This window comes from Eschrichtius robustus, chromosome 8 (assembly GCF_028021215.1).
Source record: "Eschrichtius robustus isolate mEscRob2 chromosome 8, mEscRob2.pri, whole genome shotgun sequence".
In the NCBI taxonomy this organism is placed as follows: Eukaryota; Metazoa; Chordata; class Mammalia; order Artiodactyla; family Eschrichtiidae; genus Eschrichtius; species Eschrichtius robustus.
Window position 1 is genome coordinate 21,309,859 of NC_090831.1, and position 26,329 is coordinate 21,336,187.

The following is a 26,329-nucleotide window of genomic DNA, read 5'->3' on the forward strand; positions in this document are numbered from 1 at the left end:
GGCAGAGAAACAGACAGACACCAAGATGCTTGCTGGACTCCAGTCTGTCCAGGAAGAATTAACCCTACTTTCCAGAAGGAGAAATCAAAGTCTTCCTCGCTGGCTTCTTAACTTTTCCATGAAATCTTTCCTGATTATTCAATTCTACGTTGAGCTCTCCATTTTCTGACTTGCGGTAGCAATTATCTGCTCATCAAAATCACAAGTTCTATATATTGTTACATGGATTTCACAAGACCACGTCTCATCTTCCTAAGTCCAGTGCGTGCTTCTCAGCAGCTAGCTCTCCATGGTAGGAGAGGCCATGGAAAGCAGGATGTCGCTGGGCATCTGTGGGTACAAAAGATGCTACAGACGATGCACAGGCTCATGATTGTGGGGCATCCAAACACACTTCAGCTACTTTAAAACTTCGGAGGGATCCTGTTTAGTGACCTTTAAATCACTAAAGAGTATGATCTTCCCTTCCTGGGTCAAATTTTAGTCAATATTCAATCCTGGTGCCTAGAAGTGTGTGCTGTCACAGTAGGAAATGAACCACATCAGATTGCTTTTGGTGTGAAGATCCAACTCTAAGTCTGCTCTGAGTCAAGTATGCACTCAGCACCCCCAGATAACCCTTCCTGTATCCTTGGATGGTACTCCTTCCCCATCAGTCGCTGCGTGTCCTCTTTCTCACTGCTCTCTTCTCCATCAAAAAGAATCTGATAAGCTCATTCCTAATAAGACAGCAAAGACTGATAGAATAAGATGTTGCCCTCTCTTCAAAGTACTTCAACAGAGGACAAAAGCACAAGCCAGTACAACTGAAATACAATGGTGGAGTTTCAAGTATCAACAAAAAAGTTAAGAGGTTTTTCTTTTGTGTAAGAACTTTCCAGGTACTCAAACTACTACATAAGAGTAGCCAACTATTCTGTTATTAATAGTTCCAACTATTCTGTTAATAGTTCCTATTAATAGTTCCTAATTTGAAATCTATAGTGTTTCATAAATGAATTCAGATTTTATAAGTACAATAAATATCATTTGAATATGCATGTTTCCAAAGTGCTGAGTCATGAGTTAGAGAGGCAGTAAAATACAGTGTTAGGACCATGGGATCTAACTGCCTGGGTTTGCACGTACGTCACTGAGGCAAGGTGCTTAAATGTCTTTGTTCCTCATTCCCCTCATCTGGAGAATTGGAGATAATATTACCTACCTCATGGGGTTATGTGAGGATTAAATAAGACCATACATATAAGCACTTAGAACTTTGCCTAACACATAGTCGTACTCTATAAATGTTAGCAACTGTTAGTAGTAAGAGGTTTTATTCCCAAATGAATGAGAAATAGAATATTTGCAGCTGGTGAATTACAGATTTTTGACAAGTCTTCATATTTTCGTTTACCATGACTTTATAAAGAATATTCAGCATAATAGGCAGTTCCTTTAAGAGTAAGAATCATAATTTCCCTACCATTTGCAAAAGGTCATGACAGGGCTGACTACATGACACTGAAGATTTCTTTCAATAGGTATAAATACCTATTTTAAACTCTGATTTCCAGATTGAAGCTATCCCTAAAGATGATTCTACATTAATTGAGAGAAGGCGAGAGCTCCATAAGGAAGTTGAAGTGGCTAAGAGGAATTTGACCCAGCAGGTTAATATCAACTTTCACTTAAGCTTCTATCTAAGAATGATTAAAGCAAACTTGTGTTGTTAACTGTGTTCCATGAAACTTCATTAATAGGAGAGTCATCAAAGAGAATATGATCCTACTTAATGTGGGTCTGTTTCTTTATCTCAAAGTCCACTCCAAACCCATATTAAAATCTGGGGAAAAAAAAAAGAATGTGTTTTAACCAGCAAAAATTACACAGATTCATGAGATTTTAAAGTAAAAAGCCTACTGGTTAAAAATGAACAATAAGTGTTTTATTTCACCCACGTCTAATTTCAAATTTTGCTTATTCAAGCCACTGTCAAAGTGTTTTAAAACATGCTTTTATTTCTCTTCAAAAAATTACTTGAAAATACAGTCTGAATAAGAAAAAGTTCTACGTTAAACATGTTATCATGTTTGCACATTCTTTTATAAGATAAAGCAAATACTTGGTGCTAAGGCAGCAGAGTTACATTTTGTGTTTTAACAAAATAAACTCTACATAGAAAATTTAAAAAGTAGTCTGAGATACTGGCCTTAGTATATTCTTTCAAATAAATGCATTATAATATTTGTGTTTTTTTCAAAAGAAAATCCTATCAGAAGCTGAGTCTAAGTTAGTAGAACAGCAACTTGCTGAAGAAAACAAGCTTTTAAAGGAGCAAGAAAACATGCGAGAGCTGGTATTCAACCTTGTCCGTATGACTCAAATCAAAATTGACGAGAAAGAGCAAAAATCCAAGGATTTCCTGAAAGCTCAGGTAACTGCATTTTTGTAACCATCCACTAATTACCACAGGAGTCCAGGGTAGCCTCCTTTTAATACAATGTTCATCAGAAAACTATGATTTTTAGTCTCCTTCAAGTTCAGTGACTATACAGCTTCCCTAAACAAAACTCAATCATGCACTGAAAAATATTCCAAGGATTCAACTGGCAACAGCTAACAATCTAGAGGGGAAAAGAACTAGGTCAATGACAACAAGCAGAGGATTTGAACAGATGACAATTGCAGTAAGAATAAGGTGGGTGCCTTCAGGGAACACGGCTGACAGGCGCACAGGCGCAGGTGTCTGTGATTCGCCACCATCTCATAGTCCATTGTGATTTGCCCAGAACAACTCAGAAGCCACAGCATTAGACCACTCTCCTTCCCAATTTCATCAAGCCAGCATCATTTAAACCAATCCTAGGACAATTACCCTTAGTAACTGCTTCACCCCATGACTTTCCTGGGCTCCTGACAAAGTACCAGAGCTGACCCAGTGCAACATACCCAAACAAAACCAACAAGGAAACCAATAGCAAAAACAACCCTCCTATCATGCTAGCTAAAACTCTAAAATTAGAATCATTTATTCCACATAAGGATTGTGTCCAGAAGTGCCCTGTTAAAAATGAATACGATATGACATGTTACGAAAACAGAATACCTGAATTTACCATGTGACCCAGATGTTGGCTGTTTCTGAGTGCAGCTTTGTCTAATTCTGAGCAAGCATTCACACAGGGTAGCATTTCCTCTTGTTTTCCAGAAAGAACTCACATCAAAGCATTTGTGAGCCATGAGGTTAAGTACAGATGAGAGAAAACTGGGGTGAAGATCTACATCACACAACCCACAGCAAACTATTTAAATTGTCCTTTAACTGTTTATTTCCCACCCACCCACCCAGAACATTTGAGAGAGAGAAACTAAAAGAAGTTTAGCATGGCTGGGGCATGGGAAGATGGGGAAAAGGGTGTCAAATAGTGAGACCAGCGAGCAGGAAAGGTCAGGTGGTGAAGGTCACTTAATCCCTATTGAGCAGTTTGGACCCTGGTCCCAGAAGCTGAGGCAAAGCCCAGAAGAGTTCATGGGGTAGTTGCGTTTCAGTAAAGAAAGGCAAGGCAGTGGCCAGGGAGGAATGGGGGGAAAGAAGGCTGCCTGAGGGAACAGGGTGGCGGAGGGGAGGAGGGACAGTAGCAAAACGAGGAGAGGAGAGGACAGAGGGACACTTATTACGAGGAACATGGATCTGTTTTATGAACTAGACAATTTTTTAATTAACCTCAAAAACTGATACATGTGTTATCTATGTGTGACTAATCTATGTCAGCCAAACCTCATTACTAAATGAGCTAATTCAATTCTTTAATTTCTCTCAAAGATCAATTTTCTCTTGAAATATGGAAATCAATGAAGGAAAAATACTGTTTTCCTTAAGTATTCTTAGCATTGGGAATTAGTCTGTTAAACATCGGCTGTAATAAACTATAATTGCCTTAAGACAACAGTCCATCTTATTTATTTTCACCTCTCATCTATATCCCTAAGATAAAAGGTGAAGGGGAAAAAAAAGTCAGTGTTACTACTACCTCCAAGATGGAGTGGATGACACTACATTTTGTATCTCTTTAATTCTTCATACACGCAGTTACTTAAATAATATTAGTTTCTTCCTGACTCCCGTTCTCACTGAGAACAACATAAAATTGCTACATGTCAATCTTGGCTCTGATGCCTAGTTTCTTTTGAATAACCATATGGGTTTTGCTCTCGCGGTCCTTAAGAGAAGGCCAGCAGAAACTATTTCCTCTGGTTTCTACTAGCAAAATACTGTACTTCTTTGAATACGTTTCTCACCCTAGATAAAGGACCCAGCATCTTTGTATTTGAAGAACGTAACTAGCGCATTTAACATTTGGTATATATTGAGCACTTTGGAAATATAACTGCCGTCTTTAAAAATATTCATGTGTAATCTGTTTTTCAGCTCCCTATGGGGCTGGTCTCAGCATGGCGCTTCACTGTGTAGGAAAACACACCCACCGTACAAAAAAATGGAAAAGCGCTTTAAAAGCGTGGCTTCAGTCTCACAAAATACCACAGAGCCTTCAACTCGTAACATTTATCAAAACCGACTCCAAGTCCCCTTCTCTCATCTACCTTCCACAAATTCCTCACTCACCCAGCCCGGCCGTGCCGTCCACAATCATTCTTCTGCTCTTCAAAAGTTTCCCGAACTTTTCCTCAAACCGACCTGGGCAGTCTCCTTTCTTTTCCTCCTCTCTCGATCTTTCTCTCCTTTGATTAACCTTCTGTCCTAGCCAACGTGATTCAGTTCAGCTGGCCAGGCGATTTTCATCCCCCTCCCCCTTTCCTCTTCCCCCTGATCTGCAGGACCCAGCTGATGAAGATAGAATTGTCCTTAATGGGCAGTAATGAGATGGGTTGAGGCTGGGAGTGTCCATATGCTGTTGGTGGTAGACTATTTTTAAAATTTCACTATCAATTTGTATATTTCAGCAAAAATATACCAACATTGTTAGGGAGATCAAAGCAAAGGATCTTGAAATCCGGATACACAGGAAGAAAAAACGAGAAATTCATCGGAGGTAAAAGAATTACATGAGGACTTATCTAGTTGGCTGGGGGGAAAAAAACCTGTTTATTTCACAAATTTCAAAAACACTTGTATTTTCACAGACTCAGAGAGTTTGCTAAACTGTATGACACTATTCGAAATGAAAGAAACAAATTTATTAACTTACTTCACAAAGCTCACCAGAAAGTCAATGAAATAAAAGAAAGGCATAAAATGTCATTAAATGAACTGGAAATTTTAAGAACTAGTGCAGTTACTCAAGAAAGGTAAGTGTTATAATAACTACTGTCCTTTCAAAAATTTCTCTTCGGAGTCATTAAGCGATAAGATACCCTGGGGATGATGAAATAGAAAATAAGTCTTTTACAAAACTAGAAAAGCCCTTGCTCACACACCCCCCTTTACAGCTGACAAGGTAAGCATCTGAATGGGATTCCTTATGCTTCTGTTTGGGAGCCATATTTAAGTGGATGGAAAACTATAGTCTGTAACTATGCTCACTTCATTTTCATTTACTCATCTAGAAATAAAAGCACAAATTTGACAGTTTCCACTTAATGTTAGAAGACAATCAAATGTTTATAGACCAGCATCCCATGATTGTAGATGTGAAGCATCTAATGAGCTTATGTGAGGCAGTATGGCAGAGCGGTTAAGAGAGGGGGCTTTCTAGACCCAAATCCCAGCCCTGCCACTTATTAGCTGTGTGATCCTGGGCAAGCTACCCTAGCTCTCTGGGCTCACTTTTTTTACCCATAGAAATAGCCCTTTATATAGGACTTTTTGTTATTAAATGAATTAATCCAATGGTTGTTTTTTTAAACTTTATTATTTACCATGTGCCAAGATCTGGTAGACTCTTTCACCTGTATTTAGTCCCTGATCCACAGAGTCTATACAACCTGAACTTTTTCTGGTGGCCACTATTGCCCAGTTTCCTTTTATAGAGATATTACAAAACGGGCTCTTGTGTGTGGGGTAGTGGAAGGGGGTTGGGTGGGAGTAGAGGTGTGAGGGGATTGGTATGAAAAGGCAAATCTAACATCCTAATCAGTTTCTCATCCTACATGAAAGTAAAATATCATTTATAGAGGTCATGCATTCATTCAGCATTTATTGTGATGCTATATTGTGTCAGGCACTACCTTAGGTCCAGTGGACATTGTCAGATATAACCGCCTCCGCCCTCAAGATAGCAGAGTCTCCCGGGGACGACAGAGCAGTAAATGAATCACTTTAGTCTCTTGCTTTGATAAATCAGGGCAGCGGACGCTTGGGGCACAAAGGAAAGCTGTCCTAATCCAGATAAGGGCAAATCGGAGACCTGGGAAATTACAGAAGTTCCTGAAGAGTATCATGTGATGAATATCATTACTACTATTGTCATTTCAAGGGACACACTAAATCAAGAGCTACCTTGATACTGCTTGTGTTTCAGAAGTCTTTATGGTTTTTAAAGAAACTAAAGGAAATTATAATCGTACCCATTTTCCCATTATTTTTAAAGAAAGCTACAAAATTCTATGCTGAAGCATGCCAACAACATTACCATCAGAGAAAGCATGCAAAACGATGTGTGCAAAATTGCAGCAAAACTTCAGGAAATGAAAGAGAAGAAGGAAGCCCAGTTAAATAACACTGACAGACTTGCCAACATGATCACAGTGATTGAAGAGGAGATGGTGCAGCTTTGCAAAAAATACGAAAAAGCCGTTCAGCGTCGAAATGAAAGGTAAAAACCAGGAACCTAAAAACAAAAACAAAAACAAAAAAAACCAGGAACCTGATGGGAGAGCAAAGCACCCAGAGATCCGACTTAGAAATGTTGCACATTTTTCTCTAGACTTGACAGGGGATAGTGAGGGACATTTGACACTCAGCTTTCATTAGCCTTTGCAGGGTGGGGAGGGGGCTTTCCCTGAAAATAAGAAACTCTGTCCTCCTAAGAAAGACAGGCAAGAGTAGGGTTTGGCAAGTTGCTCGCTTAAGGATCAGAGTCCTTTACCGGGCTACCACTCAGGATCAGGATACCATCAAATTACTTCAGTATAATTGACATAAATAAGTCTTTGGATCTTGTATTCACTTGGGGGGCAGGTTTATTTATTAAGCCATTCGCCCAGTTCATTTTCTCAGCAAGTTAAGTAAGACCCTCAAGAGTAGCATTATTTCTCCCAGCTATAATAACATTATTAATTGATTAATACTTAACAGTTTTCCCAAGTTGCTTGTGCTCTGAGAAATCTGGCGTGTGAGATTGTAGAGCCCTGTAGTAATTACATCAGGTATTAGATTTATTTTCATCAAACCTTGATTGTGTGCTGTTCTGTGTAAGGCTGTGTTCTGTGTTAAGTGCTGGGCCCTGAAAGTACAAAAAGGTGGTAAAGCATCGCACCTGGCTTCTGTTGTCCAGAGAACAAAGAAGCTCATGAGATGAGCCAGTGAATGACAAATTAAACAAAATACAGAGCTAAGATTAGCCAAATACACCCCTGTGCACACATGTTTTGAGGGAGGAGAGAGAGAGAAAGAGAAGCAATTAAGATGCACTCGGGGATAATGGATACGCAGGGTGTGGGGGAAGAACTTCAGGGTGTGACGAACACCACTTTTTCAAAGGGCTGGCAGGTGTTCTCTCTGGGGAAATAAAAAAAGTCCTCTTATTTGGCTCCTGGCACAAACCAAAGCATTTACGCAGTGTGCTCCCAGGCCGTGGTCAGTTCTGGGGCTGGAATTAGAAAATTCTTACTTTGTTTCTTCCCCATAGTCTCCTCACAAGGAGGGGTCTTTCCTCTGGCATGATTACAAAGGACTGTAATCATGGGGATTTGCCTGTTTATGGGGAAATGTACATCAGAAATATTTAACTTTAAAAGAGCTTAGTGGTCCTGGCAAGTTAGATAGAACCGAATAGCTGCCAGAAACGCATTCCCTGGCCCCCTGCCTAGGTACTTCTGGCCAGCCCTCGGTTGGCAGGTCTGGCCCAGGAAGAGGGTCTGCAGAAAATCAGACTCTGGGATCACGTTGTTCATGCCTGGGGAGTGACACTCTTTGCCACCCCAGGAGGACCACTGGGACGTGCAGAGATACTGTGGCCGGCCCACAACATAGTCAGCTCAGAGCCCAGATTCTACACAACCCTCTCTCTCCCATGCCCAGAAAAATTCAAAACGTGGAGTTTAACTAGAAAGCCAGCAGTGAATATCTATTGCCTTCTGGAATCATGCAGTGTTGATGTGTATTTTGCACCCAAATCCAGAGAGAACCACAGTGACTAGTAAAACAGCGGCCTCAACATCCTCTTAGCCTCTGCCTCTCAATTTGACCATAGTGGTGTTCAGCTGATAGAGCGCGAAGAGGAAGTGTGCATTTTTTATGAAAAAATAAACATCCAAGAGAAGATGAAGCTAAATGGAGAAATTGAAATACATGTCCTGGAAGAAAAGATCCGATTCCTGAAACTGAAGATTGCGGAGAAGCAAAGACAGATTCACGTGACCCGGAAATTGCTGCCAGCCAAGAGGGCTCTGGATGCTGATTTAGCAGTGCTCCAGATTCAGGTGGGAAAAGTGTTGATGACACACTTCCTGGGAACATTTGCTGCTTTTTTCTTTTTTTTTTCTCCTTTATTGCTTTGTAGGTCATATAAGTTCTTACATGTAAATCAAGCCATGCTACTCCTGGTACCTACAAGAACTCTTGAGTTAAATGTCCTGTTTGAAAATGCCTTTGAACACTGCTCCAGGACAGAATCTGTGCTTCAGGCATCTGAGCTACAGATTGTCTTTTTTTCCCCCATGAAGCACTTTCTGCCTTTCTTGGAATTTAGACCTTCCCAAATCTCAGCTCTAACTCAGCTGCATCAGAGCTCAAAACTTCAGTAAGCCAGGCTTTCACTACGGCCAGCATAACTGGTTTTTTTTGGTTTGTTTTTATTTTTATTCATAATTATGTTTTTGATGCTTGCTGGAAAGATCCTGCAGACCATCTAGCTCTCTTATTTTTGATTCTCTTTGATATTCTAGAACCAAGATTGTTGTTTCTTATTAATGGGTAATCGCATATAATCAGACTCCTTGTTAATAACCCCTGTAGTTTCCCTGTAATTTAATAACTTGGCCTCTGACATGGCCTTTTTTAAAGTGGAATAAAGTCATAAAATTTAAACATAAAATAGCAAGTAAATAAATAAAACCGTAAATATAAAGCCATTTTCTTCACATGTAATAATTATACTTTTTTCTTAATGAAAACAGAAGAAAAAATTAAACTAAACAATTTGTGGCCTAAACTTTTTTCCATTGACTCAATGTAGCAGGAATACATTTTAACCTATAACATGTTTTCTAAAATGCCAGGTTTAGGGACTTCCCTGGCGGTCCACCGGTGTGGGTTCGATCCCTGGTCTGGGAACTAAGATCCCACATGCCGCGGGGTGCGGCCAAAATTTTTTAAAATAATAATAAAATGTCAGGTTTGCTTTTAGATTTTTTTCTGATTATAAAATTAAGACATACTCTGTTAATGAAGTTTTGAAAAAAAATACAAAAATTTTAAAGAAAAAAGATTCTATCCCCAACATATAATCACTATTAAAATTATCAGAAATCTGGAAGAAATCCTTCTGGTCTTTTTCTAGGTTTACAAGTAAATGGTTTTCATTAGCTCATGCTATAGACACAGTTTTGGGTCATTTTTTTTAAATTTAATCATGTCATGGGATTCACAGGACTTTATGGAACTGAATGATGGTTCTACTTTCATATTTTATGGCATTTCAACGTGTAATATGCTATACAGATGACAGGATCTTTCATTTTGCACAAACATGGTAAGGTTTTGATTCCAGTGTTTGTTTCTTTAGCCATATGTTCTCCCATTCACTTCTTCAATAAGTGTAGCCCTGAATTAGAAGGATTGGCTGGAACATCCCCCAGGCCTCCCCCAGGTCTCCCCCAGAGCCTCCCCAGGATTCCTGCAGCTCTGACTCCTGCTTCCAATTAGTGGCTCCTTTGGGGGATCTGCTCATCATCTTGACACACAGAGCCTGGGCCACTTCTGTGCCACTTCAGTGCAGACTCGGGACTGGTTCCTCCTCCCGCCTACACCTACACAAGACCATTCATGCCAGGCCTGTGTCTGTGAACTGACTTTATTGAAGAACTGGGGCACCAGTGTGAGGGGGTACATTAAAGAAATGCAAAGAACTTCAAATTAAGTATCAGACAAGTATGCCTTCCCACGCCACCACTGGGAACAGTCCCCCAGGTGTACTACCCCATGCAGCGCCCTAGCCTAGTTCCATTTCACTGGCTTGTCTTTCCATCTTTCACCCCCCATCTCCCCTCCACAGCCTTACCATCCCAGATTGCCCCCCAGGCACCCCACGCTTGTCTCACTCCGTTTTACAGAATAATTTGGCTCTCTCTAGGTCTTTCCCAGCACACACTTTCAAGGCCATCTTTGCCCATGCTATATGATCAACATGCCCAGCAGAACAAAAGGACTTTAAATCCAGTAAGATCCATGACAGAAAAAATTCACTCTGTATTATGTAAGAATTTTACTTGTGTTAATTGCAAATTAATACTTCTATTCAATAGATTAAAATAGATAAAATTAGTTCTTCTTAAAATATATATATATATATATATACATATATATATATATACATATATATATATACATATATATATATACATATATATATACATATATATATACATATATATATATATATATATATATATATATATGTATATATATACTTAGCATTTATTATATAAAACCAGTAATCCGGTATAAAATATGAATTCAGTTTACCCAAGAGGAAAATACTATGCATTCAATGATAGTACACCCTGCCTGGTGTGAGCATTTATCATTCTCACTGCACATGAACTGAAGCATAGAGACTATGTGTTATCATCAGCTCCCTGTTCTACCAGAGTTAGTTCTAAGCTTAAGAACAGTGGAATAGAAAGTTTCTCATTAGTCTTCAGACTGCACCTAATTATTTAATTGTATGCTCAGCACTAATCACGTGGGCCCTTTGAAGGATACGGTGTGAAATTTCAAGCTTCAAGCAAGCTGTTTTTGTACCTTGCCATGTAGTGCCAGATCTCTCTCATATCCTGTTATTTGCTATAGCTACAGTGTTTTGTGTTTTTTTTTCCAATCTTCCCCTTTTTTGTATCATTTTCAGAATTCTCTTAAGGTTTGCTTTTTTTTGGTTGCTTGAAAGTTTTTAATCGTCCAAGGATGATCATAAGGACATATGATAATCCAAGGATCATCATAAGTCACATTTTCCTGCAATATTTTACTTGTAATAATAGCCTGTTTTTAGGGCTCCTTGAAGTCATGTGAACTGTTTTAGGACACAAGAGCACTATTTTATATCGAAAAAGGATACAGTTTTTCCTCAAAGCCCCATGGGGAAATAAGATCAATCAAGGCACCACTTTGATAAGCAAGCACCATATATTTTTTCTTATCTAATTTCCTAATTAACAAAAGGAGACATCAAATGTTGTTAATAACAAAAATACACATACATGGATACTTTAACTCCCTGTTAAGGGCAATTAAGTGTGGAGAGACAGGAAGAAAAAAATTATTCATGTCACCATTTGAAATTCTTTTTGTCCGGAGGAGGAGAATAAGTTTAAAAATTTAAAGTACTCTAAATATATTATCTCGTTTAATGGATCAATCCCATGAGTTTGGGACTTATTTTCCCATTTGATAGTTGAGGAAACTAAGGTTGAGAGAAGATAAATGATTTGCCTGCGATTATACAGATTCTCAGTAGAAAAGCTACAAGTGATGACTTGGTTTTCCCTGTGTTCTGCATCTCTCCCTATAAAACAGCTGATTGTGGTTGCCACTCCTGCTTGAGGATTGCTTCATCCACGTCCAAAGTCTCACTGAGTCAACAAATATAGCTGATATATAAAACATTACACTGGGTGTTTCCCAAAAAAGATACAAATAGTTCAGGCTATTCCTCACAGACTGTACGCTGTGTTGACCTAGTAGTTAAGAATTTTACTCTTCTTTGGGAAGCCATTAAGCCTATTGCCAGCAAAGGGTTTTAAACTGGAGTCTAGTATGTTGTGTACCCTGCACGCTGTGCTGTCTACCTTGGCCCCTGTAACAACATGCGATAAAGAGGTCAAGTCTGTATAGTCGGAGCTCTGCAACCACACAGCATCCCGTGAGTATAACACAAAACGGGAAGCAATAAAAGGACTGGTTGTAAAGTCAGCTTTTTCTTGATGACCCAGAAGTCACTGCCTTGCTTTGCAGAGTCAGTTAACAGGCATCTTCCTCACTGTACCACACGTGAGTAGAAACATTGCTTAACCACAAGTCCCAGCTGATGGGGTGTTAAGAATTCCCTTCCACCTTCGCCTGGAAAGACCCTAAAGACCTTGGGCTATGTGACTTTAAGATTTACTGAGCAAAGTTACTGTTTCTTTCTTGTTTAATAGTTTTCACAGTGTACAGACAGAATAAAAGACCTGGAGAAACAGTTTATAAATCCTGAGGGTGAGAACAGAACACGCTTCCTTCCAGGGAAAGATATGACTGAAGAAGAAATGATCAAAAAAATGGATGCGGTAAATGTGCTTTCTTAAAATAGCATCTATTAGCCCCTGTTGATCAGTGTCACAGATATCTGTGGTACAGTTTCATGTTATGCAGATTTATCCCTCATTATTCTAGTCACTAATATAGTCCTTTCATTGCAATCTAGTAACAAAACCTAAGCTTGACTTTAGATGCTTGCCAAAAAAGTTAAAACTTGAGTGCTTTCAAAATGCCCATCTCTGTCTCACAGCCCATAGGAGCAATTTTGGCATCTTGAATGGATTAATTTGTCTTCCTGCTGGGAGCATATCAGAGGAATGGCAACGTGGAAGCCAGAAGGAGCTGAGAGGGCCATTCTTTGCCATGGGGAGGAAGAAGTGCCACAGCTCTCGGGGGCGGGGGGTCAGGGGGTGAGGGGAAGTCTTGACTTCGTCCAGTTCATTAAGTAATTAATGTTCATTAATGAAGTACCCCTTCATTAAGGGGGAAAATAGTGCTTTAATTAGGAAAGATTTTGACTTGCATGACTTTTTTTTCCTATTGAAATTCTTTTCGACCGTAGCTGGAACTACAGCTGGCCAAGAAGGAGGAGAAGTTGCTGGAGAAAGATTTCATCTATGAACAGGTCTCCCGGCTCACGGACAGGCTCTGCAGCAAAACGCAGGCCTGCAAGCAGGACACACTGCTCTTAGCCAAGAAGGTCTGCCCAAGTCCCCACCTCCTCTCTTCTGCCCTTCCTCCTCTATCACCTTCCATTTTCCACAGACTGCTTCATTTATTGGGGGAAGGCCCAGAGAGATTAGGCTTTATGAATAGATAAAGACAAAGAATTAAAATTTAAAATGTAAAGATGACTCTTAGAGAATTGTCCAAGGTAAGTTTCAGTCTTGTTCCCTGAATGAATTCTCATTATAGTGGGAAATCCTAAACCTTTCAATGACAGTATACAAGTTTCACTTAACAGGGTAGCTACTCAAATATGACAGTCATTATCTTCATATTTCATGTGCCATGTTAAGTCCTTTCTAGTTCCTTGTGAAGGGAGGGCCTCATTTATCCAGCGGTCTGCATGGGAGCTGCCTAAATCCAGAAGCAGCCAGAAGCCAGCAATGGAAGGGGACCATTAAAGGGAACAGCAGTCACACAACTCCCTGGGGTGGAGCCCCCCCCCCACAAGCCTCACTAGTGAGAAAAGGCCAGTAACATGGGGCTTCCTAATTCCATAAGCTTAAAATACCAGGGCTCCTGATCCAAAGCTACAGGGTCAGGCAGGGACTGCTAGAAGCTATAGCAAGAGGAGCAGCCAGCAGGAGGGAGGCTGGTGATTCGGACGCAGCAGGACTTTGCACCATCAGGCATCAGAGGGTCTGCTGCCTGCTTGGCCTCCCCGGCCCCTTGGAGCATCCCTCTGTGACAGTCCAAGGTTTTTAGTCAGTCAGCAACAGTCACTGGAGCTGCTGAGTGCAGAAGGGAAAGGGACACATTGTGCACACCATGTAGTGTGGGGAGGCAGTTCAGAAGACGCCGTGAATAATGGTGTCACCCACCGTGGGCTCCTGGGGGCAGTGACTGTTCCTTATTCTTAGTTTCCCCAATGCCTCGCATGTGCTAAACTCTAGAAAAATGTTTGTTGAGTAAGTTAACAGTCCTGTTTTAGAAACAGTTCTGGCACACTAAACTACTGTAAATCTCAAGGCTTCTTGGCCATTTTTATTTGCCTTTACACTTCCACTAATAGACCAATGAGGCCAACAGCACTTGTGCCAATCTCAATTTACCTCATAAAATAAGAAATGTTAAGACTTCTTTAGGCTCATGAACGTTGCCTGAATTAGCATGTCCGAAGTTTCTTTAAATGTTGCCTTCCTTTATTTTGCAAAATGAATTTCCCTTTCTTTGGGGGAAGTTGGTTTTTGCTGAGGGCTGGCTTGTCAAAGCTGATGGCAGAGTCCCTCCAGAAGTCAACTGTTAAGCCAGAGAAACACAAATGGTAGCTGCCGAGACTGTCCACATGACCAGGAACTTTCCAGCATTACTGAGTCCTGTCCTCATGATTTATCTCCCTTTCCATTCCCCACTTTCCATGCTCTCTACCTGGCTTTCTTCCTCCTCCATTTAAAATAATCTCCTCAGAGTAGGCAGAGCTGGGAGACAGAAAGACATTCAGATCCCAGGTCTGTGATTTACCAACACTATCAAGTGATGTTGAGAAAGATATATAAATGGTCTTAAAACTCAGTTTCCTGATCTGTGAAATGGGTGTGATATCAGCTAAAGTGGTGGCAAGCATCACATAGTCGAGCAGAAGTGGCCTGGCCCTTGTGGGTGTTCAACAAGGTTGCACATCTCATCTCTCATGTCTCTTAGAGAGCTTATGGCTCCTCTTACAAGTTTCCCAAATGAACAGAAAATGGGAAATCTCAGCAAAGACTCAGAGAACCCAGAATAATACCATCCTTTTTTTTTTTTTTTTTTTTTATGGAGAAGGGAGGTTGGTTAGTTATACACACACTCAAGTGTGCAATGACTAATTAATAAAATTTAAAAGAGAGATAATGACTCATCATTGAAGCTTTGACTGCCTGTCATTTTAATTCAAATTATGCTTCCTGAAAATTAATGCAGTATAGAAGTTATAGAAATTTATATTCCCTATTCCCTTAAAGAGACAGTTTTCACATAATAATTGGTCATTATATTTTCAGAGGCACATAAATCACCAGCAGCAACGTTTCTGTAAGCAAATGTACACACAGACCAGTATATACTCTATTAAGAGAAGAAAGTATTTTGAGGTAGGGTGCAGTTTTTGGATGCTCGTATTTGTGTCTCAATTTACCTTGGTTCAAAGGAATGAACAATTAAAAGGGACTAAGAATTTATTCATTCCTTCATTCAACAAACATTCAATTTTAATTTTGTCTCCTATATTCTAAGCAGTGGGAACCTCATGAATAAAACAAACAGTCCTTGTCCCCATGAAGACTACGTTCTTGTAGGATGACAGGCTATAACCAAATAACCAAATACATTTATATGTACTGAAAGGATATGAAGAAGTAATAAGGCAGGGTAATGTGACACTGAGTGTTGGCGGGTAGGGGGAGTCACCTCTTACTGCCTCACCAGGCTTTGGCCACACTGAAAGGCCGTGCTGTGGGCCAGAAAGCTTACAGGAACCACCAATTCCAATTTTACTTCTTTTCTGTCTTTTAAAATCAATTTTCCCACCTAGTCTTATCTTTTAATTCTTTGATAATAAATAGCTTATATGAAAAGGTAAGCGCACACACACACACACACACACACAACTAGGAACATTTCATTTCAAATTACTGGCCAGACTGCCCAGTTCAGCTCATGCTTGCTTATGACCTCATAATGATGCATCCTGGGAATTATGATCAATAATACAAACACAATGAAGTGTGATAGTTTCCATTAAAAATCATCACGGATGCTGGTCATCTTATTTAAGCAAGTGTATTAATAACTAATACAATTCTGTTCTACCAGATTTTTCCCCCCTGTGTAAGTGGCAAACTAATAACATGGTAAAATTAGGCCAGAACTTAGACATCAAGAATACCCTTTCCCTTGTCCTTATCACCTCTTAAAAATAGAGACACTAAACTATTCCCCTCAATACCACCCACCTGGAAATCCAGTAACTAGATGAACACATCTGTTTCTTCTCCCTCCTCCTTGTCCTTATTTCACAGCCAGGGTGTTGGGCTGAATCTCTGAGGTCTCCTCCAGTTCTTATTCTCTGCGAATTCCCACTTAAACTTTCCTTCCTTCAGGCAAGAATGCCCCCTACCATCAGAGACAGCCAGAAGCCTGCCATTTTCTTCAAGTCTTCATGGAATGTATACATAGGCTAAGCCTTGGGCTTTTTAATTCTAGATGAATGGCTACCAGAAAAAGATCAAAGATGCTACTGAAAAAATGATGGCTCTTGTTGCTGAGCTGTCCATGAAACAAGCTATGGCCATTGAACTCCAGAAGGAAGTGAAGGAGAAAGAAGACTTCATCCTCACTTGCAATTCCAGGATGGAAAAGGGCCTGCCCCTCAATAAAGAGATTGAGAGAGAATGGTTGAAAGTACTTCGAGATGAAGAAATGTATGCCTTGGCCATCGCTGAAAAGTCTCGGGTAAGCTATGGCTTCTATGTTGCATTTGTAAAATGTGCCGGGAAGGGCTGCTGCAGGGGTTGTCAATCCTCCCAAAATACATGAAAATGTTCTACTCTACCACACACATAGGCCCAGCAAGTCATTAGAAATAAGTTTTGCTTTTTTAAGATATTATGTAGGCAAGCAAAGTACAACAGTCCAAAGGGTCAGAATATTCCCTGGAGAACACTGGGCGGGCATCAAGTCCCACCCCACTGTCTTCTATCGTGGGCTGGTATGGTGAAGACCAGGACCTCCCATTGGCATGGCAATGACCAGGCTGGCATTGGTTTTATCCTAGGTCTCTAATCTCTATCTTTGCACCCTGGTTCAGACCATACCTTACTCTTCGATGTCCATCTGCTGTGGCCACCACAGCATATTGTGAGGCCTCAAGCATATTATGGTTGTCACAGGCTGCTGCAGACTCTGCACCTGGTGCAGAAGCTACGATTAGGCTTCAGTACCACCCTTCTCCCACCAAAGACCTAAGTCTATCACTGACCACCTACACACTGGGGGCTCAGTTCTTATTCCTACTCCCATGACCTTTCAATAATCTTAGAGTGGAATTAGGCATCTCTTTCTGAGGAGACTACATCCCAGGGACCTATAACTCACTCTCAGACTACAGAGCAGACATCCCCAGAAGATCACTATTCCCTCCCTAACCCAAGAAAAAGGTGCATTCCAAACACATACTATGAATTCCTGAAAACAGGGTCTGATTTGTCATTCCCACGCTGCCTGGGATTATATTCTTGAAGCCATTCAGATTTTACCTGTGGTGTCCCAGCTGTCATTTACCTGTCTCCAGTTTTTCAAATTCTTTTTAATGCTATAAGAGATTCCTCTGTTTTCCAGAAACACAGGCAGAATCTTGAGACTCAAAGCAAGCTGCTGACCACTTCTCTCCACTGGTTCTACTTTACTCCTCATCTCCTCCTTTGTACCATTTGCTCACCAGTGACCTACCAAAGGAAACAGATTATCCTGCCTTTGTCACAAACATGGAAATAATTAGTGCTTAATGAAAGATACTGACTTTGGAATGTAGCAAATTTAGGTCCCACCAACCAGTTTATGGTAAACCCTAAACCCCAGGAGTAGAGTGATGCTTGAGCAACATGGGTCATTCCAATGAGACGAAATGTGTGTGCGGGTGTGCATGTTTGGTGACGCACCCTCACACCCTTCTGTCCCTTTGGGGAATATCGGCCAGCGAGCATAGCCGAAGGCTGCTCAGACCCAGCTGTGTCTAATGGGCCCTGAGGACGAAGCGACTTTGAGTTTTCAAAAACTGAAAAGGATAAATCATTCTTTGCAGGAGTTCTTGGAAGCAGAAAATCGCCAGCTGCCCAATGGTGTTTACACAACTGCGGATCAGCGTCCGAATGCCTACATCCCAGAGGCAGAGTCCACTCTTCCTCTGCCAAAACCGTATGGCGCTTTGGCTCCTTTTAAGCCCAGTGAACCTGGGGCCAATATGAGGCACATAAGGAAACCTGTTATAAAGCCGATTGAAATCTGAACATGTGAACCAACCCAGGCTTCTCAAGGAGGCACTTCAACCAGGCTTCTTCACATCCACAGCTGGAAAACGTCAGCATAATAGCTCTAAATTACAGAGTATCCGCAACGTATGCTTCCTTCCTATCACAGTCACCAATTTCTTTTTCACTCTGTCTCTTGATTACATTTCAGAAATATATAGTAGACTGGGTGCTATAAAAATGCAATAAAAATAAATACCTTTTCAGCGAAGTACAGAAATTGGCAGAGTGGTCTTTGTTTATTAAAGAAAGAAAAGCAGATCCTGTTCAATATACTCACTTTTAAGAAAAAGAAAGAATGGTTGAAAAGAAAAATAGCCCAAGTATTGCAGGGGCATAACTCACTCGGTTAAATAAATAGTTGCATTGCAAGTTGATGTGAGTAAAACTAAACTGAGTGAAAAGCAGTAGGGAAGCTTGTCTTTTTAAAAGTGATGTTATAGTGATTCTTTTTACAAATAAAGAATCCTTTTGGGCAAAAACAATTATGCCCTAATTTATCTTTCTTATAAATCTATATTTTCCACAATGTTATATGCAAATACACTTGTGATTACTTTGTTCTGATACCAGATTTTTCAAAATTTCAATGAAGATATTTATAATTTTGCATGTGAAAGAGGAGATGAGGCCAGTTCCACTGATTTCATTACTCTAATATTATTGTATTTCACCCAAGTATATTTTGCTAATTGTTTAGTTTCTCACATAAAAATATAAAAGTAGATTTGAAACCGGTGATTTTACATTCATTAACATGCTCAAACTATTGTTATTTCATATTGTTATCAGTTATGAATTTCATTTCACGACTCTGGGAGTGAGAAATATCACATTCATTTATTTTGCTAAATCAAACAAAATCTGTTCCAAGCCCCCACCCTGACAGAATGGAGGGAAATTGAATCTCATTCTCAGTCTAGGAGTCCTGAATCTAACCTGACTGCTTTGTGAAGTCATTAAAAAGCAATTCCTTGAGAGAGCCTGTAACAAGTAACGCTGTATAAGCTGTGTGCTTAATGCAAAGAAATACTGCATACTTACACACAGTTGCTGTGTTGTAGGATCAGTAATTAGGGATTCAAAAAATAAACACATAGGAAGTTTAAATACATAGGAAGGAAAAATAATTTTTTAAAATTACAAAGGTTTGGACGCTTAAATATTACAACGTGTGCTACTGGTCCAGAGGGTGAGATGCCAATGTGCACTGGAATGGCCAGGGAGCACAGTCAGATGGAACTTTTTATCTGGCCCTTAAGCATAAATAAGATTTTAATAAGTGGAGGGGATTCCAGAAGGGGGAAATCGCCTGAGCAAGACTTGGAAGTAAGAAGACAGAAGTTCTGTTCAAGGCCCAGTGAGCGAGGCTGGTTGGAACAGAACGTTTCTACTGGGGAAGTGTACAAGGCCAGAATTTGGGAGATCTTGAATGTCAAAGAGTTTGGATTTTATCCTGTAATAAATGGCAAGCGACTGAAGGATTATGAGCAGAGGGGTGACAGGATCAAACTACTGTTTATCTCAAATATGCATCGGATGAATTAGACTTCAGAAAGCAACAGAAACAACCCAGGTGTGAAGAGGAAAGCGTAGGGAATGAAAAATAATGACCTTATCAAGAGGAAAAACCAGCACCGCCTTGCTGATATGGCTCCAAGACTTTGAGCTTCAGTGACCATGAAATATTTGACCTAAATGGGAAATTCTGTAGGAGAGGATAATTTTTAGAATATAATGATGATTTTAGAAAAGCTGAATTATTAGGCTGGCTAGTGATATCTGTAATCTTTAAAATTTCACAAGTTCGCTGAGGGAAACGGTGTGAAGATAGGAAAGCAAAGGGTTTTGGGCTTACCCCAGGAAGCAACTGTATTTATGGTCAGAACGTCACTGTAGAAGAGAGAGGGAGAAAAAAAGAAAAGTGGGAGAACTCGTTAGATGTCATGGGGGTCTTTGGGTGAACATGTTCATGGAGTCATGATTCTTGGTGGGAATAAAAGGCTATGTTCAAAGAACAAAGGAGTTAGGCTAAAACTTTCAGTGTTTTTTTAAATGACAAGATATTACTAAATCAAACTTTTATAAAAATAACTTTACAGTATTAAATACAGTTCCATCTGAATGTGCACGAAGACAAATCCTACTCTATGTATGTATAAATTGTTGTATTTTACAAATTATTCCCTACTAGAATGAGCAGATGTGACTTAGTCCAAATTCAGTTTTTTAAAAAGTATCTAATTTCCAAATAGAGTTTTTCGGCAACTTGTAATTTTTCTGCTTGTCATATGCTATTTTCAGTGACACAGCTAATTTTTGTTTTTCTAAGCACTGTTCCTACATTTTTAAAGTATATTTTATTTCAGAGTATAATAGAAACTAGCTTTTGGCCTATGAAAGCACTAGGAAGATCAGCCACTAGGAAGAGCATTATTTATGCCATTGCATGCCCCCTTGGACTGGTTGTCATTTCTCTACACTTGACTGTCTAGTTCTGTCTGAACAAAGTACCAAACTGAAATTCAGATGGCTCAACAATGTATTCTGATTTTGGTTACCAGTTTAAAATATTGCTAAAGAATTCTCAACGGAAGTAGAGCTAATGAGCAAGATAAAAATACTGGAAGCTGATATAACTGCATTTTCTCTTTTATAAGCCTAAAAGCATTGTGGTGTGTTTCAGAGCTGCTTCCTCTACAAATTTTGCGTCCACATTGTCATGTCCTTCAAAAGCATACAGAGCTGAAAGGAAAAAGAGAGAGAAGAGTTACTATGAAGCCATAGAACATTTATTATATTGTGCCCACGCCTCACTGAAATCATAATTATTTTATATTTTAGTAAAACACATTATTCTGAGACTGTGTTGTTAAAATTTATTAAACCTCAGCACCAAGAAAGGCCATTCACACCAACCAAATGGGTTTTTAACCTCTTAATTCCTTTTAAAACCTGAAAGGTGGTTATTCCTTTGGTAATTTAGGTAGTAAATTGTGTATTGCTAATTAAAACCTATTGCAAGAAGATCCTACTTATAATTAAGGGATATTTTGGCAAGAAAAAGGTACACAGAAGTGCATAGAGACTGACTGATGTGTCAGGGGAAAAACAGGAAAATCCTGAGAGCAGAGGAGTGACTTACCTGGATTGGAGGACTCAATATCTGTCAGTATTTCAATGAAGTAGTTCAGAGGCAGAAATTCTACACTGAATGATGGCTTGTCCATCATAGAACTCCGGGGCTAAAAGGGAAACGGCTGTGGTATCAGTTGATTCTCCAAAACAAGCACAAACTTAAAGTGATGAGAACTACAACTGCTATCCATAGGGATATGTTAAAATGGGCAAAGAGGTTCCAAAATCATTTAGCGGGGCCTCTGCTCCACACAGGCTCACCTGTTTGTTATAGTTCTGAAGCAGTCGCTTTACATGGTTCCGGGAAATAATGTTAGAACTCACAGGATGATCCCAAAGTCGACAGATCTTCTGACCTGTAAGCTATTTTTGCAAATTGAAAAATATGTAGAGGAGGATTTTTAGGGCAGTGGAAATACTCTGTATGATACTACAGTGTTAGATATATCTCCTTATATATTTGTCCAAACTCACAGAATGAACGACACCAAGAGTGAACCCTAATGTTAACTATGGACTTTGGTGATTGTGATGTGCAGTGTAGGTTCATCCAGTGTAACAGATGGACCATTCTGCTGGGGGATGCTGATAATAGGGGAGACTGTGCGTATGTGGAGGAAGGGGGTGTATAGGAAAACTCTGTACCTTCCACACTAAAAAATTTAAGTCAATAATAAAAATAAAAAGATGGAAAAATACAGAGAGGAGAATATAGCTCACAGCATTAAGTAAATTTATCTTATATCAATTCATAATTTTTTAAAATGTATTCCAGCTAGTGAGTCTAAAAGACAGACTCTTTATGGTTAATGACCTTGGAGAAAGGCCATTTCCTATGAGGTATGCTTCTGAATTTTGAATAAATACTCCCTTAAATGCGACTCTGAGGAAAGCATTTTGTGTACTGAGGCTGCCAAACTCTTCTTCTGAAACGGTGTTCATCTGTTACTCTTCAAAACTGAGTATCTGCATGCCAACCCTACGTGATATTTTCATATGAAGCTAAAGGTTATAGGCATGTACTCTGCCAGTGTCTCGCCCAGAAAATTTTCATTCCCTAAGGGTATAAGGCAAAAAAAAAAAATCAAATTTAGAGACCAAACTAAATGTTTAGAGATATTCCCCAGAGAGATCTAGCCATGGAAAATATGCTTTGTTTTCTATTCTTGCCTCTGCCTCAGTAAGCCTGTGAGGGCAAGAAGGTGTTATAAAGCAAGACGATTAGGTCCAGGAAGGCATCAGACATCCCTCTGTGGGAGGATCATGCCGGAGATACAAGTGCTCAAGGTATGTAAATGGCACAGAGCTGGCCAAGGCTCTCATGGCCGGGAAGTCCGCAGAGTCAGAGGCTCTGAAGACCTTGTCGTGGAATGTCTGAATTTCACAGCATTTCTGACTCAGAGAGCTACTATACCGCACAAAAACAAGGAGTGCCTGTATAACCCTCTCCCTCATGTTTCTCATTTCTCCTTCAACCAGGAATGTTTTCCTGCCGTGGTGCAAACAACAGTGAGAGGAAACGCAGTTCCAGAACCTTCTGACCTCACCTGTACTTCAATTTCTTATCAGTTTAAATGCCAAAAGCACATGTTTCCCCTCTGCCTCCCCTCAGACTCACAGACGTACATATTACTGTGGTTTCCTCAGAGGAGAAAATGGCTAAATGTTCTAGGTGGGCCTGTGCCAAAGCAGCACACGTGAAGCCAGGGGAGCAAGCACTCGGTAGGCCCAGTTGGAGCAGCGGACAGACGGGTAGGGATGGACAGGGTTTCTTGGAAAGGGCCGAAGGGCGAGACAATTCAATTGACTTCAGCCCAAAGCAAGTAACTGCTCTTCCTGCAAGAAGAAACTGAAGGAGGGGTACATGCCAAGGCTTAGAAAACAGAATATACTTCAGGATTACCGGAGGAAGCCGCACAATGATGCTGAACTTTACTTTTTCATTTTTCTCTGTATTGTCCAGATCTACAAGAAAGTCAGAAATTGGCAAACAAAATAAAACAAAACAAAAAGAAAAAACCCAGTAATCTCCATTTTAATACCTGAGCAAGCTAATACTTCAGAACTTCATCCTGGTAATGCATGTCCCAACCTTGTTTTTCAAGCTAAGTCTAACAACACTATGAAAATATTAGTTTGTGTCTCTCTGAATAAAAAAGGGATTTTTTTTAACATCTTTATTGGAGTATAATTGTTTTACAATGGTGCGTTAGTTTCTGCTTTATAACAAAGTGAATCAGCTGTACACATACATATATCCCCATATCCCCTCCCTCTTGCGTCTCCCTCCCACCCTCCCTATCCCACCCCTCTAGGTGGACACAAAGCACCGAACTGATCTCCCTGTGCTATGCGGCTGCTTCCCACTAGCTATCGGTTTTACATTTGGTAGTGTATATATGTCCATGCCACTCTCTCACTTTGTCCCAGCTTACCATTCCCCCTCCCCGTGTCCTCAAGTCCATTCTCTAGTAGGTCTGTGTCTTTATTCCCATCCTGCCCCTAGGTTCTTCAGGACCATTTTTTTTTTTTTTTAGATTCCATATATATGTGTTAGCATACAGTATTTGTTTTTCTCTTTCTGACTTACTTCACTCTGTATGACAGACTCTAGGTCCATCCACCTCACTACAAATAACTCAATTTCATTTCTTTTTATGGCTGAGTAATATTCCATTGTATGTATGTGCCACGTCTTCCTATCCATTCATCTGTTGATGGACACCTAGGTTGCTTCCATGTCCTGGCTATTGTAAATAGAGCTGCAGTGAACACTGTGGTACGTGACTAAAAAGGGATTTCTTAATGAAGCTGCTGCTCTGTATCAGGGAACAGCGTTCTGTAACAGGCGGCCAGTCACAGAGCAATTTTGCTGACTAACTTAAAACATACAGCACCTTGAGGAATGGCAAATACTTCAATATATATTAACAAAACTCATCTATAAAATACCACAGTTGAATAATTTAACCAAGAGTCATTACACTACAGACCTTATTTCAAGTTCAAATTCCCATAGGCACTATATCTCTCATTACTTTTCCTTGCATTTCAAGTCTAACTTTGAGAGGACGGAGTTAATCAGCTGAAAGTAAGCCATTTCATGACATTTTTCTTGAGAAATAAGCCTTCAGTCTCCTATTCTCAAGTGCCCTCATGTACAGAAAAGGAGTCTAATAGTTGTGTACGGATTGAGAAGCCCTTTGGGGCCTCTTGAAGGGCAAAGGCATGGCGGTCCAAAGGATGGTTACGGGAAATGAACTGTACTCTGCAGGCCAGCTGCGTAATTGTGGAACCCACGCAAAACGAAAACGAGGGGCCCCTCTCCAACTACTAAGAATGTCGAGATTGGATACAGAACATTAAACCCTGCGTGGGCCCCTTCTGAGTGCAGTAGGGCCCCGTGTGACCACAGGTCGCACACCCACAAAGGCAGCCCGGGTGGTGCTGGGGCTGGAACAAGGCAAACTCAGAGCCCCTTACCTTTCATGAGCCTTGTGACAGCTGTTTCTGTGAGAAGCAACACTCCGTTATCAATGTAATGCAGCAGGTTATGCAAAGGCAGACAGTGGACGCCAAGGATCGTGTGCAGAGTGTGAAAACCTAGGATGAGAAACCCGGGGACGGTAGACACGGTCAGCCATCATCTCCGGCCTCCCAGAGGGAATGACTCTGGTGATGGCAATAAAGCACTCAGCTCAGCACTTCGCAGCTAGAGTCAAATAAATGCTCCTTGAAGACAAGGTCCAAGGTTCCTTCTTTCTGTATCACCACAACTAAGTATTGTGCTGGGTATATAGTAAGTTCCCAATAAGCACGTATTCCCTCCACCTTGTATGCCTTCCTAGGCAAAAAGAGAAAAACAGTGCAAGGTCTGCTCAGTGAAAATGGTTTTACAGTTTAAAAGGTTTATAATTCTATGGTAAAATCGCAAAATAGAAAAATTAACAGAAGAGCTTCAAACTCCACATGCCCAGGCTAAAGCCTGATGGACAGGGACCATTTTGCTGCAGGAGAAAATATTTGGACCAGAAGGGGACAGTTTAGATGACTAATCTCTGGGTATGCCCTAGAGAAAGGCTTTTGGGGTCTACTTGGACTAAATCATATAAAAGAAGAACTAAAACGATATTGCCAGACAGCAAATCTATAGGAATTCAGTAGAAAGGCACTCTCAAGGCCTTGGTCAGGGCTAAGTCTAAGTCTCATGGGCAGGGCTACCCAAACTCTCACAGAGCTAGAGCTCTAAGTCCACTATTAATACTAACCGACACAAACAACATCCACGGGAGAAGAAGATATCAGACCGGGAGAGAATCAGAAAAGCCCTCTTGGAAAAGATGGCATGTGAGAGGCGCTTTGAAGGGCTAATGCCATTCCTGAGTGTGGAAATGACGTGAGAGAACATACAGGCTGGAAAAGCAGCAAAAGTCAGGTTTGACCTGAGTAGACAGAGGCCGGAATCATGCTGTGCTGCTTACTAGATGTAGGTAATTAAGCCTTTCCAGCCTCTGTTTCTTCATCCCTCAAGTGGAATCACCAGTACCTTTCCAGCAGGGCTGCTTTGAGAGCTACAGCTAGGTCTGTGAAGAACCTGGCACGTGGTACAACAACGTGACTAACACCAGACAGGTACTGAGGCCTTTCATTTATGCACAGGCTCACGTGATCCTCATATAACACCATGCGGTGGGAACTACCTGATCCCCATTTTATAAATGGGGAAACCAAGATTCACAGGAGCTAAGAAACCTGCCCCGGGAAATAGTAAGTGGCAGACTTAACATTTGAACGCAGGCTGTGGGATTTTAGCCTAGCCTTTTAACCACAACGTTATCCTGCC

The 26,329-nt window shown here is 40.5% G+C and overlaps 2 protein-coding genes across 2 annotated transcripts in view; one reads left to right on the plus strand and one right to left on the minus strand.

Moving 5' to 3' along the window:
• CCDC146 (coiled-coil domain containing 146) overlaps window positions 1–18,365 on the plus strand; it is a 109,029-nt gene extending 90,664 nt beyond the window's left edge. The window contains exons 9-18 of the mRNA XM_068549969.1: window positions 1,557–1,652; window positions 2,246–2,416; window positions 4,945–5,033; window positions 5,125–5,289; window positions 6,531–6,755; window positions 8,355–8,583; window positions 12,520–12,648; window positions 13,182–13,319; window positions 16,526–16,774; window positions 18,123–18,365. Of these exons, the coding sequence (XP_068406070.1) occupies window positions 1,557–1,652; window positions 2,246–2,416; window positions 4,945–5,033; window positions 5,125–5,289; window positions 6,531–6,755; window positions 8,355–8,583; window positions 12,520–12,648; window positions 13,182–13,319; window positions 16,526–16,774; window positions 18,123–18,326 (1,695 nt within the window). The 3' untranslated portion in view covers window positions 18,327–18,365. The remainder of the gene's footprint in view (window positions 1–1,556; window positions 1,653–2,245; window positions 2,417–4,944; window positions 5,034–5,124; window positions 5,290–6,530; window positions 6,756–8,354; window positions 8,584–12,519; window positions 12,649–13,181; window positions 13,320–16,525; window positions 16,775–18,122) is intronic.
• A 2,107-nt stretch (window positions 18,366–20,472) lies between these two features.
• Window positions 20,473–26,329, minus strand: part of GSAP (gamma-secretase activating protein) — an 88,688-nt gene continuing 82,831 nt past the window's right edge. The window contains exons 27-31 of the mRNA XM_068549926.1: window positions 24,970–25,089; window positions 23,390–23,451; window positions 21,748–21,849; window positions 21,494–21,593; window positions 20,473–21,093 (exon numbers count right to left, since the gene is read on the minus strand). Coding sequence (XP_068406027.1) covers window positions 21,002–21,093; window positions 21,494–21,593; window positions 21,748–21,849; window positions 23,390–23,451; window positions 24,970–25,089 — 476 coding nt within the window. The 3' untranslated portion in view covers window positions 20,473–21,001. The remainder of the gene's footprint in view (window positions 21,094–21,493; window positions 21,594–21,747; window positions 21,850–23,389; window positions 23,452–24,969; window positions 25,090–26,329) is intronic.